The 22,930-nt window shown below is 45.9% G+C and overlaps 1 protein-coding gene across 1 annotated transcript in view; it reads right to left on the bottom strand.

The window, feature by feature from the left end:
- The window catches only part of LOC126101591 (carboxypeptidase N subunit 2), a 213,005-nt gene that overhangs the window by 152,440 nt on the left and 37,635 nt on the right, over window positions 1–22,930 (bottom strand). The window contains exons 3-4 of the mRNA XM_049912270.1: window positions 20,915–20,986; window positions 1,213–1,284 (exon numbers count right to left, since the gene is read on the bottom strand). Coding sequence (XP_049768227.1) covers window positions 1,213–1,284; window positions 20,915–20,986 — 144 coding nt within the window. The remainder of the gene's footprint in view (window positions 1–1,212; window positions 1,285–20,914; window positions 20,987–22,930) is intronic.

The raw sequence follows: 22,930 nt of genomic DNA, 5'->3' as shown, positions 1-22,930 counted from the left end.
TGCTGAATAAATTTTTCCCGAAATGACTTGAAGAGAATGTGAGAGGATAGAATAAAATTTCATGATAAAAACAATTTCTTAATACAGAAAATGAAAGTTATTTGAGACAAGCACGGCATATGGCGCAATAATTATTAAAAGACAGGTAATTGTGCAAGCTTTCCAAAGTATCTTTAAATATTTGCACAGTTCATTAGATGAATTACAGACACATGCAGAAAATAAATTTATTTGTGTTTATTGAAAGAGTTATATCTACTATGAAACTGATACGGTTTGTTTACATACTTGCTTGCCATAAGTGACAATTTGGTAAGTAAAATATGTTTTTATTATGTTGCATTACGTAAAGCATATTTAAAACACGTTGTTTCATGTAATTTTATTTACTGGTTTATGTTACCTATCACATGTTGATATTAAATGTATTCACTCTCTTTAAAATGGGGCACAGCCCCATGTTTGGTTTCAACTGTTACGAAGTGTAAGCTTTCACGAAATTTGCAGTAGTTGTGTGCTTCAACTGAATGGGTTCTCAATATTGTCCTGCTTAAGAGCAGAAGGCTGATGAAATGCAAGCGCGGTTCAAGGTGTTCTCAATTTTTTATCGAAGCAGAGTGACTAAAAAAATTTTTTTTACTGACCCGAACGTACACTTCGTGTTACATTTGCTTCTAAGTGTCACGTGTTCAGTAAATCAGATTATTTTAAGTGGTAACTTATGATTGGCGTCTCCACTTTCCTTCTTTATCCACGTCCTCTGCAACTTCTGACCAGTTTTCTCTGCATGTCGCAGTGGTGATACCTTGCATACCCAACGGCTACGTCCGACCAAGCAACATTCACTAGAATTGATCGGTCGGGCAGCCCCACGCAATTGGGATTCACCCGTCAATCGGCCATATTCAGCCATACTGCTTGTGTGAAGTACTGTCACCAAAAAAAAAAAGTCTGTCTCGAGATTATTGGATCGTCATCGGTTCTCTTCGGCTGGCCAGCTGACGGGCAAATACGATTCCACTGGACGACATGCCTACTTTACTCCAATATTCCCCACTCGAATTCAATAACAGGAAATGCTCACATTGTGTCTGGCCTAGGCCTATCTTGTTTCACGGAATGATTTGTCTGGTTACATCCAATAATTTAAGTATGCAAACAGAATTTACGATTTCACTTCTAAAGGCTATACTTGAATATGGCAACACTTACATGTGACGGACGCTGTGCAGAGACTCGAAGATGGCAGGCGGCAGGTGGTCTACGCTGTTGTCGAACAGGTCTCTGCAAAACAAGTAGGTCATTTCACGTGGCTAGTATTGCACACGCCAGAAAAGGGAAGAATACAAAGACAGAAGACGAGCTTCCTATAAGGAGATCGTTGTAGAAAGGTATCACCACTGGTGATAGAGGGCTGCCCATAGCCACCCCTTCCGTTTGTTCGTAAAATTGACCCCCATATAGGCAGCCCTCTATCACCAGTAGTGGCCAACCTATTTATGGAAAGGTTTGAAGAGGAGGCACTCTCTTCAGCCACATATCAGCCCAAGTGCTTTTTTCGGTATGTGGATGATACCTTTGTCATCTGGGCCCATGGTAGAGAGAAGTTAGATGAGTTCCTGCTACATCTGAACTCTTGCCATCCGAACATTCAGTTCACAATGGAAATGGAGAAGGATGGACTACTTCCGTTCTTGGATGTTCTGGTGAAGAGAAAGGCAGATGGCACATTTGGACACAGCGTGTACCGCAAACCTATGCACACTGAGTTATACCTACAAGCCAGCAGTTGCCACCATCCGGCACAGAAGAATGGAGTGCTCAAAACACTGGTCCACAGAGCACAAACTCTGTCAGATCCTGATAGTCTGGCCACAGAAATAGAACACTTACAATCAGTGAAACTTCCTGGCAGATTAAAACTGTGTGCCCGACCGAGACTCGAACTCGGGACCTTTGCCTTTCGCGGGCAAGTGCTCTACCAACTGAGCTACCGAAGCACGACTCACGCCCGGTACTCACAGCTTTACTTCTGCCAGTACCTCGTCTCCTACCTTCCAAACTTTACAGAAGCTCTCCTGCGAACCTAGCAGAACTAGCACTCCTGAAAGAAAGGATATTGCGGAGACATGGCTTAGCCACAGCCTGGGGGATGTTTCCAGAATGAGTTGGTAGAGCACTTGCCCGCGAAAGGCAAAGGTCCCGAGTTCGAGTCTCGGTCGGGCACACAGTTTTAATCTGCCAGGAAGTTTCATATCAGCGCACACTCCGCTGCAGAGTGAAAATCTCATTCTGGAAACATCCCCCAGGCTGTGGCTAAGCCATGTCTCCGCAATATCCTTTCTTTCAGGAGTGCTAGTTCTGCTAGGTTCGCAGGAGAGCTTCTGTAAAGTTTGGAAGGTAGGAGACGAGGTACTGGCAGAAGTAAAGCTGTGAGTACCGGGCGTGAGTCGTGCTTCGGTAGCTCAGTTGGTAGAGCACTTGCCCGCGAAAGGCAAAGGTCCCGAGTTCGAGTCTCGGTCGGGCACACAGTTTTAATCTGCCAGGAAGTTTCATATCAGCGCACACTCCGCTGCAGAGTGAAAATCTCATTCACTTACAATCAGTGTTCAGCAGGAATGGGTACTCCTCTAGAGATATCCAGAGGGCACTTCAACCTGCTAACTGGCCAAAGGATCAAGAAGAAGAACCAGAAGAGGCAAAGAAGATGGCATACCTGCCATATGCCGGACCTATCTCTGCCAAGATCAGCAGGATTCTCCAGAAATATGACATCAAGAGCATATTTTGCCCACCCACCACAATTGGGGCTATGCTGCGGAATGTAAAAGATGACCTGGGGCTACGCAAGCCAGGTATTTACAACATACCATGCCAGTGTGGGATGTCATACATTGGCCAGACCACCAGAACTGTGAACATCAGGTGTAAAGAACACCAGAGACATACCAGACTCAGGCAGGCAACTAAATCAGCCATAGCAGAGCATTGTCTGGAACTTGGTCATTCAATGGATTACAATTACACCAAGATTGTGACACAGACCTCAAGATTTTGGGACTGTGTCATTAAAGAAGCCATTGAGATTAAGGTCACAGACAATCTAATCAACCGTGACTCGGGATACCAAATCAGCACTGCTTGGAATCCAGCGCTTGAGCTTGTGAAAACTGAACGCAGGATTCTCCGGGATTCTACAAGAAATAGAAGTGGAGACCGAGAGAACAGCCGTGAGACAAGGTGTCTGACATTGGAGACCAGATCTGACACACCCCAGATCATGAACTCGACTTCAGAAGACGGCCAGGACGGGCGCGGACGGCGGAGGGAACACCGGCGACCAGAGAGGGACAATGTAGCCGCGCCTGGCGGGCGCGGACCTCAGACGGAACACATGACGCGGCGCGGACCGATTAGGGAGCGCCCAGCACGAAACAGAAGTGGAAATCATAGTAACAGTCAGGAGATAGAGTACCCAACATCTCAGACCAGATCTGACACACCTCAGATGATAACCACATCCGTTGAGGACGGCCAGAACGGGCGCCGACGGCAGTCGGAACATCTGCGACTGGAGGGGTCCGTTGAAGCCGAGTCTGGCGGGCGCGGACCACAGATGGAACACTCGACCCGGCGCGGACCGATTAGGGAACGCCCAGCTCCTCCCAGGCATAAATACTGGACTCGATCGACCCATGGACCAGTCTCAGGTAGCACCTGAAGAAGACAGCGAGGCACGCTGTTGAAATATCGTGCGAGACGACGCGAACATCCGGCTGGATTCCCGAATATCCAAGATGTCATGACATTACTTGTTTGGAGACTCTTGTACAGAGACAGACAATGCATTACTGTAAGGAGACCCTTGTACTGAGACAGATGATGGCATTGTTGGTTGGAAGACCCTTGAACATGACTTTGCTAGTTAGGGTCCCCTTTTACAGAGACCCTGTATAGAGACAGATTGCTGTAAGGAGACTTCTTTACAGAGACAGGGGATAGCAATTACGTAAAGAGATCCTTGTACAGAGACAGAGAATTGCACTGCTATAAGGAGACCGTAGATGACATCACTTGTTTGGAGTCCTTTGTACAGAGACAGACAGTGGCATTGCTGTAAGGAGACCGTAGTATGAAAGTGGAAATAGCATTGCTGGTTGGTAGACCCTTGTACATGGCATTGCCGGTTATGGTAGCCATTTTTAGAGACAGAGGATTACTGTAAGAAGACCTTGTACAGAGACAGAATGCTGTAAGGAGGCCTTTCTACAGAGATAGAGGATGTAATTGATGTAAGGACACACTTGCACAGAGAGACAGGCGGTGACATTGCTATGTAGTAGACCCCCGTACCGAGAGAGAAAAAAATGTTCAAATGTGTGTGGAATGTTATGGGACTTAACTGCTAAGGTCGTCAGTCCCTAACCTTACACACTACTTAACCTAAATTATCCTAAGGACAAAGACACACACCCATGCCCGAAGGAAAACTCGAACCTCCGCCGGGACCAGCCGCACAGTCCATGACTGCAGCGCCTCTGACCGCTCGACCCAGAGACAGGATAGCGTTGCTGGTTGAGAGACCACTGTACAGACGCAAAGGATGGACTGCTGAGTAGGGGACTCTTACAGAGACAGATGATGGCGTCGCTGTAGGGAGGCCCTTGTACAGAGACAGAGGATGGCATTACTGTTTAGGAGACCCTTGTACAGAGACAGAGGACGGCATTACTGTTTAGGAGACCCTTGTACAGAGACAGAGGATGGCATTACTGTTTAGGAGACCCTTGTACAGAGACAGAGGATGGCATTACTGTTTAGGAGACCCTTGTACAGAGACAGAGGATGCCATTACTGTTTAGGAGACCCTTGTACAGAGACAGAGGATGGCATTACTGTTTAGGATTTAGGAGACCCTTGTACAGAGACAGAGGATGGCATTACTGTTTAGGAGACCCTCGTACAGAGACAGAGGATGACATTACTGTTTAGGAGACCCTTGTACAGAGACAGAGGATGGCATTACTGTTTAGGAGACCCTTGTACAGAGACAGAGGATGGCATTACTGTTTAGGAGACCCTTGTGCAGAGACAGAGGATGGCATTACTGTTAAGGAGACCCTTGTACAGAGACAGAGGATGGCATTACTGTTTAGGAGACCCTTGTACAGAGACAGAGGATGACATTACTGTTTAGGAGACCCTTGTACAGAGACAGAGGATGGCATTACTGTTAAGGAGACCCTTGTACAGAGACAGAGGATGGCATTACTGTTTAGGAGACCCTTGTACAGAGACAGAGGATGACATTACTGTTTAGGAGACCCTTGTACAGAGACAGAGGATGGCATTACTGTTAAGGAGACCCTTGTACAGAGACAGAGGATGGCATTACTGTTTAGGAGACCCTTGTACGGAGACAGAGGATGACATTACTGTTTAGGAGACCCTTGTACAGAGACAGAGGATGGCATTACTGGTTAGGAGACCCTTGTACAGAGACAGAGGATGGCATTACTGTTTAGGATTTAGGAGACCCTTGTACAGAGACAGAGGATGGCATTACTGTTTAGGATTTAGGAGACCCTTGTACAGAGACAGAGGATGGCATTACTGTTTAGGAGACCCTTGTACAGAGACAGAGGATGACATTACTGTTTAGGAGACCCTTGTACAGAGACAGAGGATGGCATTACTGTTTAGGAGACCCTTGTACAGAGACAGAGGATGGCATTACTGGTTAGGAGACCCTTGTACAGAGCCAGAGGATGGCATTACTGTTTAGGAGACCCTCGTACAGAGACAGAGGATGGCATTACTGTTTAGGAGACCCTCGTACGGAGACAGAGGATGGCATTACTGGTTAGGAGACCCTTGTACAGAGACAGAGGATGGCATTACTGGTTAGGAGACCCTTGTACAGAGACAGAGGATGGCATTACTGTTTAGGAGACCCTTGTACAGAGACAGAGGATGGCATTACTGTTTAGGAGACCCTTGTACAGAGACAGAGGATGACATTACTGTCTAGGAGACCCTTGTACAGAGACAGAGGATGGCATTACTGTTTAGGATTTAGGAGACCCTTGTACAGAGACAGAGGATGGCATTACTGTTTAGGAGACCCTTGTACAGAGACAGAGGATGGCATTACTGGTTAGGAGACCCTTGTACAGAGCCAGAGGATGGCATTACTGTTTAGGAGACCCTCGTACAGAGACAGAGGATGGCATTACTGGTTAGGAGACCCTTGTACAGAGACAGAGGATGGCATTACTGTTTAGGAGACCCTTGTACAGAGACAGAGGATGGCATTACTGTTTAGGAGACCCTTGTACAGAGACAGAGGATGGCATTACTGTTTAGGAGACCCTTGTACAGAGACAGAGGATGGCATTACTGTTTAGGAGACCCTTGTACAGAGACAGAGGATGGCATTACTGTTTAGGAGACCCTTGTACAGAGACAGAGGATGGCATTACTGTTTAGGAGACCCTTGTACAGAGACAGAGGATGGCATTACTGTTTAGGAGACCCTTGTACAGAGACAGAGGATGACATTACTGTTTAGGAGACCCTTGTACAGAGACAGAGGATGGCATTACTGTTAAGGAGACCCTTGTACAGAGACAGGGGATGACATTACTGTTTAGGAGACCCTTGTACAGAGACAGAGGATGGCATTACTGTTTAGGAGACCCTTGTACAGAGACAGAGGATGGCATTACTGTTTAGGAGACCCTTGTACAGAGACAGAGGATGACATTACTGTTTAGGAGACCCTTGTACGGAGACAGAGGATGACATTACTGTTTAGGAGACCCTTGTACAGAGACAGAGGATGGCATTACTGGTTAGGAGACCCTTGTACAGAGACAGAGGATGGCATTACTGTTTAGGATTTAGGAGACCCTTGTACAGAGACAGAGGATGGCATTACTGTTTAGGATTTAGGAGACCCTTGTACAGAGACAGAGGATGGCATTACTGTTTAGGAGACCCTTGTACAGAGACAGAGGATGACATTACTGTTTAGGAGACCCTTGTACAGAGACAGAGGATGGCATTACTGTTTAGGAGACCCTTGTACAGAGACAGAGGATGGCATTACTGGTTAGGAGACCCTTGTACAGAGCCAGAGGATGGCATTACTGTTTAGGAGACCCTCGTACAGAGACAGAGGATGGCATTACTGTTTAGGAGACCCTCGTACGGAGACAGAGGATGGCATTACTGGTTAGGAGACCCTTGTACAGAGACAGAGGATGGCATTACTGTTAAGGAGACCCTTGTACAGAGACAGAGGATGGCATTACTGTTAAGGAGACCCTTGTACAGAGACAGAGGATGACATTACTGTTTAGGAGACCCTTGTACAGAGACAGAGGATGGCATTACTGGTTAGGAGACCCTTGTACAGAGACAGAGGATGGCATTACTGTTTAGGATTTAGGAGACCCTTGTACAGAGACAGAGGATGGCATTACTGTTTAGGATTTAGGAGACCCTTGTACAGAGACAGAGGATGGCATTACTGTTTAGGAGACCCTTGTACAGAGACAGAGGATGACATTACTGTTTAGGAGACCCTTGTACAGAGACAGAGGATGGCATTACTGTTTAGGAGACCCTTGTACAGAGACAGAGGATGGCATTACTGGTTAGGAGACCCTTGTACAGAGCCAGAGGATGGCATTACTGTTTAGGAGACCCTTGTACAGAGACAGAGGATGGCATTACTGTTTAGGAGACCCTTGTACAGAGACAGAGGATGGCATTACTGGTTAGGAGACCCTTGTACAGAGACAGAGGATGGCATTACTGTTAAGGAGACCCTTGTACAGAGACAGAGGATGGCATTACTGTTTAGGAGACCCTTGTACAGAGACAGAGGATGACATTACTGTTTAGGAGACCCTTGTACAGAGACAGAGGATGGCATTACTGTTTAGGAGACCCTTGTACAGAGACAGAGGATGACATTACTGTTTAGGAGACCCTTGTACGGAGACAGAGGATGACATTACTGTTTAGGAGACCCTTGTACAGAGACAGAGGATGGCATTACTGGTTAGGAGACCCTTGTACAGAGACAGAGGATGGCATTACTGTTTAGGATTTAGGAGACCCTTGTACAGAGACAGAGGATGGCATTACTGTTTAGGATTTAGGAGACCCTTGTACAGAGACAGAGGATGGCATTACTGTTTAGGAGACCCTTGTACAGAGACAGAGGATGACATTACTGTTTAGGAGACCCTTGTACAGAGACAGAGGATGGCATTACTGTTTAGGAGACCCTTGTACAGAGACAGAGGATGGCATTACTGGTTAGGAGACCCTTGTACAGAGCCAGAGGATGGCATTACTGTTTAGGAGACCCTCGTACAGAGACAGAGGATGGCATTACTGTTTAGGAGACCCTTGTACAGAGACAGAGGATGGCATTACTGGTTAGGAGACCCTTGTACAGAGACAGAGGATGGCATTACTGTTAAGGAGACCCTTGTACAGAGACAGAGGATGGCATTACTGTTAAGGAGACCCTTGTACAGAGACAGAGGATGACATTACTGTTTAGGAGACCCTTGTACAGAGACAGAGGATGGCATTACTGGTTAGGAGACCCTTGTACAGAGACAGAGGATGGCATTACTGTTTAGGATTTAGGAGACCCTTGTACAGAGACAGAGGATGGCATTACTGTTTAGGATTTAGGAGACCCTTGTACAGAGACAGAGGATGGCATTACTGTTTAGGATTTAGGAGACCCTTGTACAGAGACAGAGGATGGCATTACTGTTTAGGAGACCCTTGTACAGAGACAGAGGATGACATTACTGTTTAGGAGACCCTTGTACAGAGACAGAGGATGGCATTACTGTTTAGGAGACCCTTGTACAGAGACAGAGGATGGCATTACTGGTTAGGAGACCCTTGTACAGAGCCAGAGGATGGCATTACTGTTTAGGAGACCCTTGTACAGAGACAGAGGATGGCATTACTGTTTAGGAGACCCTTGTACAGAGACAGAGGATGGCATTACTGGTTAGGAGACCCTTGTACAGAGACAGAGGATGGCATTACTGTTAAGGAGACCCTTGTACAGAGACAGAGGATGGCATTACTGTTAAGGAGACCCTTGTACAGAGACAGAGGATGACATTACTGTTTAGGAGACCCTTGTACAGAGACAGAGGATGGCATTACTGTTTAGGAGACCCTTGTACAGAGACAGAGGATGACATTACTGTTTAGGAGACCCTTGTACGGAGACAGAGGATGACATTACTGTTTAGGAGACCCTTGTACAGAGACAGAGGATGGCATTACTGGTTAGGAGACCCTTGTACAGAGACAGAGGATGGCATTACTGTTTAGGATTTAGGAGACCCTTGTACAGAGACAGAGGATGGCATTACTGTTTAGGATTTAGGAGACCCTTGTACAGAGACAGAGGATGGCATTACTGTTTAGGAGACCCTTGTACAGAGACAGAGGATGACATTACTGTTTAGGAGACCCTTGTACAGAGACAGAGGATGGCATTACTGTTTAGGAGACCCTTGTACAGAGACAGAGGATGGCATTACTGGTTAGGAGACCCTTGTACAGAGCCAGAGGATGGCATTACTGTTTAGGAGACCCTCGTACAGAGACAGAGGATGGCATTACTGTTTAGGAGACCCTTGTACAGAGACAGAGGATGGCATTACTGGTTAGGAGACCCTTGTACAGAGACAGAGGATGGCATTACTGTTAAGGAGACCCTTGTACAGAGACAGAGGATGGCATTACTGTTAAGGAGACCCTTGTACAGAGACAGAGGATGACATTACTGTTTAGGAGACCCTTGTACAGAGACAGAGGATGGCATTACTGGTTAGGAGACCCTTGTACAGAGACAGAGGATGGCATTACTGTTTAGGATTTAGGAGACCCTTGTACAGAGACAGAGGATGGCATTACTGTTTAGGATTTAGGAGACCCTTGTACAGAGACAGAGGATGGCATTACTGTTTAGGAGACCCTTGTACAGAGACAGAGGATGACATTACTGTTTAGGAGACCCTTGTACAGAGACAGAGGATGGCATTACTGTTTAGGAGACCCTTGTACAGAGACAGAGGATGGCATTACTGGTTAGGAGACCCTTGTACAGAGCCAGAGGATGGCATTACTGTTTAGGAGACCCTTGTACAGAGACAGAGGATGGCATTACTGTTTAGGAGACCCTTGTACAGAGACAGAGGATGGCATTACTGTTTAGGAGACCCTTGTACAGAGACAGAGGATGGCATTACTGTTTAGGAGACCCTTGTACAGAGACAGAGGATGGCATTACTGTTTAGGAGACCCTTGTACAGAGACAGAGGATGGCATTACTGTTTAGGAGACCCTTGTACAGAGACAGAGGATGACATTACTGTTTAGGAGACCCTTGTACAGAGACAGAGGATGGCATTACTGTTAAGGAGACCCTTGTACAGAGACAGAGGATGGCATTACTGTTTAGGAGACCCTTGTACAGAGACAGAGGATGACATTACTGTTTAGGAGACCCTTGTACAGAGACAGAGGATGGCATTACTGTTAAGGAGACCCTTGTACAGAGACAGAGGATGGCATTACTGTTTAGGAGACCCTTGTACGGAGACAGAGGATGACATTACTGTTTAGGAGACCCTTGTACAGAGACAGAGGATGGCATTACTGGTTAGGAGACCCTTGTACAGAGACAGAGGATGGCATTACTGTTTAGGATTTAGGAGACCCTTGTACAGAGACAGAGGATGGCATTACTGTTTAGGATTTAGGAGACCCTTGTACAGAGACAGAGGATGGCATTACTGTTTAGGAGACCCTTGTACAGAGACAGAGGATGACATTACTGTTTAGGAGACCCTTGTACAGAGACAGAGGATGGCATTACTGTTTAGGAGACCCTTGTACAGAGACAGAGGATGGCATTACTGGTTAGGAGACCCTTGTACAGAGCCAGAGGATGGCATTACTGTTTAGGAGACCCTCGTACAGAGACAGAGGATGGCATTACTGTTTAGGAGACCCTCGTACGGAGACAGAGGATGGCATTACTGGTTAGGAGACCCTTGTACAGAGACAGAGGATGGCATTACTGGTTAGGAGACCCTTGTACAGAGACAGAGGATGGCATTACTGTTTAGGAGACCCTTGTACAGAGACAGAGGATGGCATTACTGTTTAGGAGACCCTTGTACAGAGACAGAGGATGACATTACTGTCTAGGAGACCCTTGTACAGAGACAGAGGATGGCATTACTGTTTAGGATTTAGGAGACCCTTGTACAGAGACAGAGGATGGCATTACTGTTTAGGAGACCCTTGTACAGAGACAGAGGATGGCATTACTGGTTAGGAGACCCTTGTACAGAGCCAGAGGATGGCATTACTGTTTAGGAGACCCTCGTACAGAGACAGAGGATGGCATTACTGGTTAGGAGACCCTTGTACAGAGACAGAGGATGGCATTACTGTTTAGGAGACCCTTGTACAGAGACAGAGGATGGCATTACTGTTTAGGAGACCCTTGTACAGAGACAGAGGATGGCATTACTGTTTAGGAGACCCTTGTACAGAGACAGAGGATGGCATTACTGTTTAGGAGACCCTTGTACAGAGACAGAGGATGGCATTACTGTTTAGGAGACCCTTGTACAGAGACAGAGGATGGCATTACTGTTTAGGAGACCCTTGTACAGAGACAGAGGATGGCATTACTGTTTAGGAGACCCTTGTACAGAGACAGAGGATGACATTACTGTTTAGGAGACCCTTGTACAGAGACAGAGGATGGCATTACTGTTTAGGAGACCCTTGTACAGAGACAGGGGATGACATTACTGTTTAGGAGACCCTTGTACAGAGACAGAGGATGGCATTACTGTTTAGGAGACCCTTGTACAGAGACAGAGGATGGCATTACTGTTTAGGAGACCCTTGTACAGAGACAGAGGATGGCATTACTGTTTAGGAGACCCTTGTACAGAGACAGAGGATGACATTACTGTTTAGGAGACCCTTGTACAGAGACAGAGGATGGCATTACTGTTTAGGAGACCCTTGTACAGAGACAGGGGATGACATTACTGTTTAGGAGACCCTTGTACAGAGACAGAGGATGGCATTACTGTTTAGGAGACCCTTGTACAGAGACAGAGGATGGCATTACTGTTTAGGAGACCCTTGTACAGAGACAGAGGATGGCATTACTGTTTAGGAGACCCTTGTACAGAGACAGAGGATGGCATTACTGTTTAGGAGACCCTTGTACAGAGACAGAGGATGGCATTACTGTTTAGGAGACCCTTGTACAGAGACAGAGGATGGCATTACTGTTTAGGAGACCCTTGTACAGAGACAGAGGATGGCATTACTGTTTAGGAGACCCTTGTACAGAGACAGAGGATGGCATTACTGTTTAGGAGACCCTTGTACAGAGACAGAGGATGGCATTACTGTTTAGGAGACCCTTGTACAGAGACAGAGGATGGCATTACTGTTTAGGAGACCCTTGTACAGAGACAGAGGATGGCATTACTGTTTAGGAGACCCTTGTACAGAGACAGAGGATGGCATTACTGTTTAGGAGACCCTTGTACAGAGACAGAGGATGACATTACTGTTTAGGAGACCCTTGTACAGAGACAGAGGATGGCATTACTGTTTAGGAGACCCTTGTACAGAGACAGGGGATGACATTACTGTTTAGGAGACCCTTGTACAGAGACAGAGGATGGCATTACTGTTTAGGAGACCCTTGTACAGAGACAGAGGATGGCATTACTGTTTAGGAGACCCTTGTACAGAGACAGAGGATGGCATTACTGTTTAGGAGACCCTTGTACAGAGACAGAGGATGGCATTACTGTTTAGGAGACCCTTGTACAGAGACAGAGGATGGCATTACTGTTTAGGAGACCCTTGTACAGAGACAGAGGATGGCATTACTGTTTAGGAGACCCTTGTACAGAGACAGAGGATGGCATTACTGTTTAGGAGACCCTTGTACAGAGACAGAGGATGGCATTACTGTTTAGGAGACCCTTGTACAGAGACAGAGGATGGCATTACTGTTTAGGAGACCCTTGTACAGAGACAGAGGATGGCATTACTGTTTAGGAGACCCTTGTACAGAGACAGAGGATGGCATTACTGTTTAGGAGACCCTTGTACAGAGACAGAGGATGGCATTACTGTTTAGGAGACCCTTGTACAGAGACAGGGGATGACATTACTGTTTAGGAGACCCTTGTACAGAGACAGAGGATGGCATTACTGTTTAGGATTTAGGAGACCCTTGTACAGAGACAGAGGATGGCATTACTGGTTAGGAGACCCTTGTACAGAGACAGAGGATGGCATTACTGTTTAGGAGACCCTTGTACAGAGACAGAGGATGGCATTACTGTTTAGGAGACCCTTGTACAGAGACAGGGGATGACATTACTGTTTAGGAGACCCTTGTACAGAGCCAGAGGATGGCATTACTGTTTAGGATTTAGGAGACCCTTGTACAGAGACAGAGGATGGCATTACTGGTTAGGAGACCCTTGTACAGAGCCAGAGGATGGCATTACTGTTTAGGATTTAGGAGACCCTTGTACAGAGACAGGGGATGACATTACTGTTTAGGAGACCCTTGTACAGAGACAGAGGATGGCATTACTGTTTAGGATTTAGGAGACCCTTGTACAGAGACAGAGGATGGCATTACTGGTTAGGAGACCCTTGTACAGAGACAGAGGATGGCATTACTGTTTAGTAGACCCTCGTACAGAGACAGAGGATGGCATTACTGTTTAGGAGACCCTCGTACAGAGACAGAGGATGGCATTACTGGTTAGGAGACCCTTGTACAGAGACAGAGGATGGCATTACTGTTTAGGAGACCCTTGTACAGAGACAGAGGATGGCATTACTGGTTAGGAGACCCTTGTACAGAGGCAGGTGATGACACTGCTCTGGTGGGGATGCCCTCGTAGAGAGATTTTATCACTGTGGTTTATCTCCAGCGGGCTTGCACGCACAAATCATTATAAAATGACTGATTGTACAGAGGGGTCGCTATGCAATTGGAGCCGAACGTTAGCACAACAAAAGGAACCTCTACACAATATTGCATCCAGTAAGAGTGACGAAGTTAACAACAGTTTGTTTCTTCATCTACATTTAGTAATTCATAGTTCGGAATACTTGAAGTTCTAACAACCCTAGCACAACAAAGGTCAAAAATTAATTATGATTGTGGTGTTGCTCACGCTGCTAAATACTGCATTTTCGGGCAACAACGAAGTTATTATGTGGCAGGTGTCATTAGAGTACAGTTAATAAAGTCATTTCATGAAATAATGGATAAACTAGGCACTCATATTTTCGTGTTTCCCACGCTGGTCTCGTTGTGAATTCATGACTCTATCGTCGAAAATCTAGGTAGTGATGATTCCAAGCTCGAATGAAAAGAGGCCTAGGTGTTATTCTGCGATATTCAAAGGTTTTATAGATGTGTTTCACAAACCATTCTTCAAGATTAAACCTCTGAAAGTTAGCACAATGGTGATGTAAAAAAGTAATCAGCACTCCGAATTTAAGTTACACTTCTTTTTTATTACTTTTGTTGCAGTATCACGTAACACACAAAACATCACATTATAAAACATACTTGAAAATATCTTCCTCACTGTTAAAGTTCACATTTTATAAACTGACTACAATTTGTGTCTTTTCAACATGACGACCAAGACTTGACTCTCCAATAACCGCTTACGCGCCCAAAAATCAGGGTTACAAGTACGTCAAAGATTATAGTGACAAAAGAAAGAATTCACATAAGAATAATATCATTGCAATATAAACATATCGATGTATCAAAGTACCTCTACATTAATGAAATCAAATCTGAATGTTGTCTCAAAAATATGTTAACTACTTTACAGAAACGCAGTAGAATATTGCTGGTATCGAGAGGTTGAGGTGAGGTGCCGTAATGGTTACGTAATTCAAGTACCATTACAAAGTGTTGTATGTGAAACAATAAGAGCAAAGGATTGTAGAATTTCTTGATACGAGGGGCGTTCGTTAAGTAATGCAACACATATTTTTTTCTGGAAGCAGGTTGGTCTTAGTCAGGACTCCAATACAAGATAGTACTGCCCACTCTCTTAGCTTCAACGCTCAGTTTCTTCTGCTCACCTTACTGGGAGGGCCCTCACGCCCGCACGGTACCACTCACTCTACCGGCCGACTTCGGAGCCAGCGTTTTGCTGCGTCAGTAACCTTCAATCATCCACGTGATACTTCCATTGGTGTGCATCCTTCATTGGGACAAACTGATGGAAGCCGGGAGGTACGTGATCCGGGCTCTGGGAAGGACGAGGGAGAACAGCCCGATGAACTTTTGTGAGTTCCTCTCGGGTGCGCAGACTTGTGGCAGGCCTCGCGTTGTTATGGGGACGTTCGTTTGCATTTTGTGGTGACGAACACGCTCTTGTCGCACAATACCTCGAAATTTTTCATTTTGTTCATTGGCATTATACGTAGAAATTAGAAATTCTTATACACTACGTTCTATTGTACTAATACTAAATAACGTCATTCACTTTTCTCAATTCCACAATTAGGCTCACTCATAAAATCTCTTCAAGTCTTTACGCGGATGCAATCCACCTGTTTTATAGTCTCCACTTCCATCTCGTAACAAATAACTCCTGGCATGTGGGATGTCGATTATTTGGAATGGACCCGCGTACAAACGTTGCCACTTTTTGTTAATCTTCATTACAGATGACGACTTTACATGCTTCTTCAACAGGACCTTATCGTAAATTTTATAAACACATACTCTAGATAACTTCTCATCATATTTTCGTTTTCTTAACTCTGCTTTTTTATTTAAAGCCACTTGGACGTGTTCAATGACATCTGCATAGTCCATCTTATTACCTAAGATACGTGGTAAACCTTTAATCCAGTTACAACTAGGTTGTCGATGAAACATAACTTCAACTGGAGAAAAACCAGTCGAGGAATGAGGCATTTCATTATGTATCGCTTCAGAACCTTTCACATAATTAATCCAATTACAATGGTTCTTTTCAAGATACATTCTCATGAACCGGTTAAGGTCACGAAACAGTGTCTCTACGGGTGAAGATTCGGCATCATATCTGGACACACAAATATGTTTAATGTTAAGTTCTTCCATGCACTTACTCCATGTTTTACTAGTATAATAGGATGCATTATCAATTAATATGGCTAAGGGTTTACCCACATTAGGAATAAAATCCTTAATCAATTTTGTTAACATAGGTCGAGCAGTTGCTGTTCTTGACGGATACATTCTGACATACTTAGTGAAACAATCATAAAAAGCTACAGTGTACTTAAATCTATCCTTCGACGTGGGCAATGCACCCACTGCGTCACATGATACCAATTCCAACGGTCGAGAAGGTATGACTGGGTGTAGCAAAATCTTCGTGGAATAATTGAGAGGCTTAAACTTTTGACACAGCTTACATCGTCGTAGGATTTCACGAATTTTTCGTTTCACATTAAACACGAAGCAATGTTGTTTCAGAACATCTGTGCATTCATCCGCACTGAAATGGCCCCATGTAAAATGAGTATACCATGCAAGATCATTTAGAACACCTTCCGGATCGTTGAACCATGGTGGGGGGGGACATCAACCAGGAGGATAACCCCTTCAGCGTCCCAGAAGACCGTCACCATGAGCACCTCGAATGAAAGTGTTCGCGCGTTCCAACGCTGCGGGAGTCATCCGAAATTGTACTGAACGCTTTCCCAGAAAATTATTTTGAACTATTAGTTCATGAGACCACTCAAAGTTGCGAAAGCATACTTGACCTCTTAGCAACAAATAATCCTCGGCAAATACGGAGTATCATGACGAATACAGGGATTAGCGACCACAAGGTACTTGCTGCTAGGCTTCATACCGTAACACCCACAACCATAAAAAAGAAACGCAAAGTACATCTATTTAAAAAAAAAGCTGTTAAAAATGCTCTCAACGCCTTTTTAAGAGACAGTGTCCACTCCTTCCGATCTGATCACGTAAGCGTAGAAAAGATGTGGAATTATTTCAAAGAGATAGTATGGACGGCAATTGAGAGATATATACCACACAAATTAATAAGTGATGGTACTGACGCCCCATGCTACACAAAACGGGTCAGATCGCTGTTGCCGAAGCAACTAAAAAAGCATGCCAAATTTAAAAGAACGCAAAATCCCCAAGATTGGCAAAGTTTTGCAGTACTTCGAATATAACGCGTGCTTCAGTGCTAGATGCTTTTAATAATTTCCGCAACGAAACTCTGTCTCGGAGTCTGGCAGAAAACCCGAAGAGATTCTTGTCATACATAAAGCAACACGTAATCAATACCTTCACTGCGCGATAACAACGGTGAAGTCACTGATGGTGCCACTGAAGCAGAAACTCCTTCACCAGAGAAGACGAAGTAAATATTCCTGAATTCCAGTTAAGAACTACTGCCAACATGAGAAACATAAAATCAGATATCCTCGGTGTAGCAAAGCAGCTTAAATCACTTAAGAAAGGCAAGGCCTCCGGTCCAGATTGTATACCAGTCAGGTTCCTCTCAGAGTATGCTGATACAATAGCTCCATATTTAGCAATTATATACAACCGCTTGCTCACAGAAAGACCCGTACCTAAAGACTGGAATACTGCTCAAGTGACACCAATACCAAAAAGAGGAAGTAGGAATAATCTGCTGCATTACAGGCCCATATTACTAACGTCGATTTGCAGTAGGGTTTTGAAACATATTCTGTATTCGAACATTATGAAGTACCTCGAAGAAAACGATTTATTGATACGTAGTCAGCACGGATTAAGAAAATATCGTACTTGCGAAACACAACTATCTCCTTATATTCATGAAGTAAAGAGTGCTATCGACAGGGGATGTCAAATTGATTCCATATTTTTAGATTTCCACAAGGCTTTCGAATCCGTTCCTCACAAGCGTCTTCTAACCAAACTGCGGGGCTATGGAATATCACCTCAGTTGTGCGACTGGATTCGTGATTTCCTGTCAGAAAGGTCACAGTTCGTAGTAATAGACGTAAAGTGACCGAGTAAAACAGAAGTAATATCCGTCGTTCCCCAAGGAACGACATAGTAGACAATCTGAGTAGCACTATTAGATTAATTGCAGATATTGCTGTCATTTACTGTCTCGTAAAGTCATCAGATGACCAAAACGAATTGCAAAATGATTTAGATAAGATATATGTATGGTGCGAAAAGTGGCAATTGACCCTGAATAAGGAAAAGTGTGAAGTTATTGGCATGAGTAGTAAAAGAAATCAGCTAAATTTTGATTACGCAGCAAGTCACACAAACCTGAAGGCTGTAAATTCAGCTACACTCCTGGAAATTGAAATAAGAACACCGTGAATTCATTGTCCCAGGAAGGGGAAACTTTATTGACACATTCCTGGGGTCAGATACATCACATGATCACACTAACAGAACCACAGGCACATAGACACAGGCAACAGAGCATGCACAATGTCGGCACTAGTACAGTGTATATCCACCTTTCGCAGCAATGCAGGCTGCTATTCTCCCATGGAGACGATCGTAGAGATGCTGGATGTAGTCCTGTGGAACGGCTTGCCATGCCATTTCCACCTGGCGCCTCAGTTGGACCAGCGTTCGTGCTGGACGTGCAGACCGCGTGAGACGACGCTTCATCCAGTCCCAAACATGCTCAATGGGGGACACATCCGGAGATCTTGCTGGCCAGGGTAGTTGACTTACACCTTCTAGAGCACGTTGGGTGGCACGGGATACATGCGGACGTGCATTGTCCTGTTGGAACAGCAAGTTCCCTTGCCGGTCTAGGAATGGTAGAACGATGGGTTCGATGACGGTTTGGATGTACCGTGCACTATTCAGTGTCCCCTCGACGATCACCAGTGGTGTACGGCCAGTGTAGGAGATCGCTCCCCACACCATGATGCCGGGTGTTGGCCCTGTGTGCCTCGGTCGTATGCAGTCCTGATTGTGGCGCTCACCTGCACGGCGCCAAACACGCATACGACCATCATTGGCACCAAGGCAGAAGCGACTCTCATCGCTGAAGACGACACGTCTCCATTCGTCCCTCCATTCACGCCTGTCGCGACACCACTGGAGGCGGGCTGCACGATGTTGGGGCGTGAGCGGAAGACGGCCTAACGGTGTGCGGGACCGTAGCCCAGCTTCATGGAGACGGTTGCGAATGGTCCTCGCCGATACCCCAGGAGCAACAGTGTCCCTAATTTGCTGGGAAGTGGCGGTGCGGTCCCCTACGGCACTGCGTAGGATCCTACGGACTTGGCGTGCATCCGTGCGTCGCTGCGGTCCGGTCCCAGGTCGACGGACACGTGCACCTTCCGCCGACCACTGGCGACAACATCGATGTACTGTGGAGACCTCACGCCCCACGTGTTGAGCAATTCGGCGGTACGTCCACCCGGCCTCCCGCATGCCCACTATACGCCCTCGCTCAAAGTCCGTCAACTGCACATACGGTTCACGTCCACGCTGTCGCGGCATGCTACCAGTGTTAAAGACTGCGATGGAGCTCCGTATGCCACGGCAAACTGGCTGACACTGACGGCGGCGGTGCACAAATGCTGCGCAGCTAGCGCCATTCGACGGCCAACACCGCGGTTCCTGGTGTGTCCGCTGTGCCGTGCGTGTGACCATTGCTTGTACAGCCCTCTCGCAGTGTCCGGAGCAAGTATGGTGGGTCTGACACACCGGTGTCAATGTGTTCTTTTTTCCATTTCCAGGAGTGTAAATACTTAGGGATTACAGTTACAAATAAAGTAAATTGGAACGATCACATAAATAATATTGTCGATAGAGCAAACCAAAGACTGCGATTCACTGGCAGAACACAGAACGAAGGTGCAACAGGTCTACTAAAGAGACTGCTTACACCACTCTTGTCTGCCCTATTCTGGAGTATTGCTGTGCGGTATGGGATCCGCATCACTTACGGTTGACTGATGATATCGAAATAGTTCAAAGTAGACAGGCTCGTTTTGTATTATCGCGAAATACGGGAGACAGTGTCACAGACATGATACGTGAATTGGAGTGGCAATCGATAAAAGAAAGGCGTTTTACGTTGTGACGGGATCTTCTCATGAAATTTCAATCACCAGTTTCGTCCTTCGATTGCGAAAACGTTCTGTTGGCACCCACCTACACAGGGAGAAATGTTCATCACGATAAAATAAGAGAAATCAGGGCTTACAGAGAAAAATTTAAGTACTCGTTTTTCCCGCTCGCCGTCCGAGAGTGGAATGGTAGAGAGACAGCTTGAAGGTGGTTCATTGAACCCTCTGCCAGGCACTTTATTTTGAATAGCAGGGTAATCACATAGATGTAGATGTCACAACGGCCGGTCAGTAGGCGGCATATCGGACAGGTTTAGGCGACCTTGTTGCGTTGGTGACAGACACGTCGCCAAACGACTCGCCGTGCTTTTGTTCACCGCCAGGTCTCCGTAGGCCTCCTGCAAGCTCCTGTTAATATTTGCGATACTCTGATTTTCGCTCAAAAGAAACTCAATAACAACTCTCTGCTTGGAGCGTACCTACGTTACAGACACTATTTTGAAGGCTCCTCATAGCACCAGCACCTATCGAAACTTCGTGGAACTGTTGGGGCCGAGGCGAGAATATTCCACGATGTCCCACAACAGATTACGCATTTTTTCAACCGAAACTGGGCGAAAAAAATGTATTGCATTATTTATTGAGCACCCCTCGCACACAGTCAACACTCTCCACTGTCCCTGAAATGAAATTTGCTACTCACAGTTCGACGAGACGGCTGAGGTCCTTGAAGGCGTCCTTGTGGAGCGCTGGCAGCGCATTCACGCCCAGGTCTCTGTAACACGACATCAAGGCAACAGCCAGCATTAGCGCGCGCCACCTCAGAAGCTGTCACATCTGGAAACACGTTATTCAAAAAATGGCTCTGAGCACTGTGGGACTAAACACCTGTGGTCATCAGTCCCCTAGAAACTTAGAACTACTTAAACCTAACTAACCTAAGGATATCACATACACCCATGCCCGAGGCAGGATTCGAACCTGCGACCGTAGCGGTCACGCGGTTCCAGACTGAAGCGCCTAGAACCGCACGGCCAAACCAGCCGGCACGGCAGAAAAGCAACTGGAATCACTCAACAGAGGAAAGTCCACTGGACCTGACGGGATACCAATTCGATTCTACACAGAGTACGCGAAAGAACTTGCCCCCCTTCTAACAGCCGTGTACCGCAAGTCTCTAGAGGAACGGAAGGTTCCAAATGATTGGAAAAGAGCACAGGTAGTCCCAGTCTTCAAGAAGGGTCGTCGAGCAGATGCGCAAAACTATAGACCTATATCTCTGACGTCGATCTGTTGTAGAATTTTAGAACATGTTTTTTGCTCGCATATCGTCTCGTTTATCGAAACCCAGAATCTACTCTGTAGGAATCAACATGGATTCCGGAAACAGCGATCGTGTGAGACCCAACTCGCTTTATTTGTTCATGAGACCCAGAAAATATTAGATACAGGCTCCCAGGTAGATGCTATTTTTCTTGACTTCCGGAAGGCGTTCGATACAGTTCCGCACTGTCGCCTGATAAACACAGTAAGAGCCTACGGAATATCAGACCAGCTGTGTGGCTGGATTGAAGAGTTTTTAGCAAACAGAACACAGCATGTTGTTATCAATGGAGAGACGTCTACAGACGTTAAAGTAACCTCTGGCGTGCCACAGGGGAGTGTTATGGGACCATTGCTTTTCACAACATATATAAATGACCTAGTAGATAGCGTCGGAAGTTCCATGCGGCTTTTCGCGGATGATGCTGTAGTATACAGAGAACTTGCAGCATTAGAAAATTGTAGCGAAATGCAGGAAGATCTGCAGCGGATAGGCACTTGGTGCAGGGAGTGGCAACTGACCCTTAACATAGACAAATGTAATGTATTGCGAATACATAGAAAGAAGGATCCTTTATTGTATGATTATATGATAGCGGAACAAACACTGGTAGCAGTTACTTCTGTAAAATATCTGGGAGTATGCGTGCGGAACGATTTGAAGTGGAATGATCATATAAAATTAATTGTTGGTAAGGCGGGTACCAGGTTGAGATTCATTGGGAGAGTTCTTAGAAAATGTAGTCCATCAACAAAAGAGGTGGCTTACAAAACACTCGTTCGACCTATACTTGAGTATTGCTCATCAGTGTGGGATCCGTACCAGATCGGGTTGACGGAGGAGATAGAGAAGATCCAAAGAAGAGCGGCGCGTTTCGTCACAGGGTTATTTGGTAACCGTGATAGCGTCACGGAGATGTTTAACAAACTCAAGTGGCAGACTCTGCAAGAGAGGCGCTCTGCATCGCGGTGTAGCTTGCTCGCCAGGTTTCGAGAGGGTGCGTTTCTGGATGAGGTATCGAATATATTGCTTCCCCCTACTTATACCTCCCGAGGAGATCACGAATGTAAAATTAGAGAGATTAGAGCGCGCACGGAGGCTTTCAGACAGTCGTTCTTCCCGCGAACCATACGCGACTGGAACAGGAAAGGGAGGTAGTGACAGTGGCACGTAAAGTGCCCTCCGCCACACACCGTTGGGTGGCTTGCGGAGTATAAATGTAGATGTACATGTTATACAGTTCGCAAGTTTATTCCCTAATATTATTACGTATAACATCTACATCTACATCTATACTCTGCAAACCAGCATGAGGTGCATGCCAGAGGGTAGATCCCAATGCACCAGTTATTAGGGTTTCTTCCTATTCCATTCAAGTATGGGGCGCGGGAAGAA

This window comes from Schistocerca cancellata, chromosome 9 (genome assembly GCF_023864275.1).
Source record: "Schistocerca cancellata isolate TAMUIC-IGC-003103 chromosome 9, iqSchCanc2.1, whole genome shotgun sequence".
Taxonomy (NCBI): domain Eukaryota; kingdom Metazoa; phylum Arthropoda; class Insecta; order Orthoptera; family Acrididae; genus Schistocerca; species Schistocerca cancellata.
The sequence above is the reverse complement of the archived record's forward strand: the minus strand, read 5'-3'. Positions and strand labels throughout refer to the sequence as shown.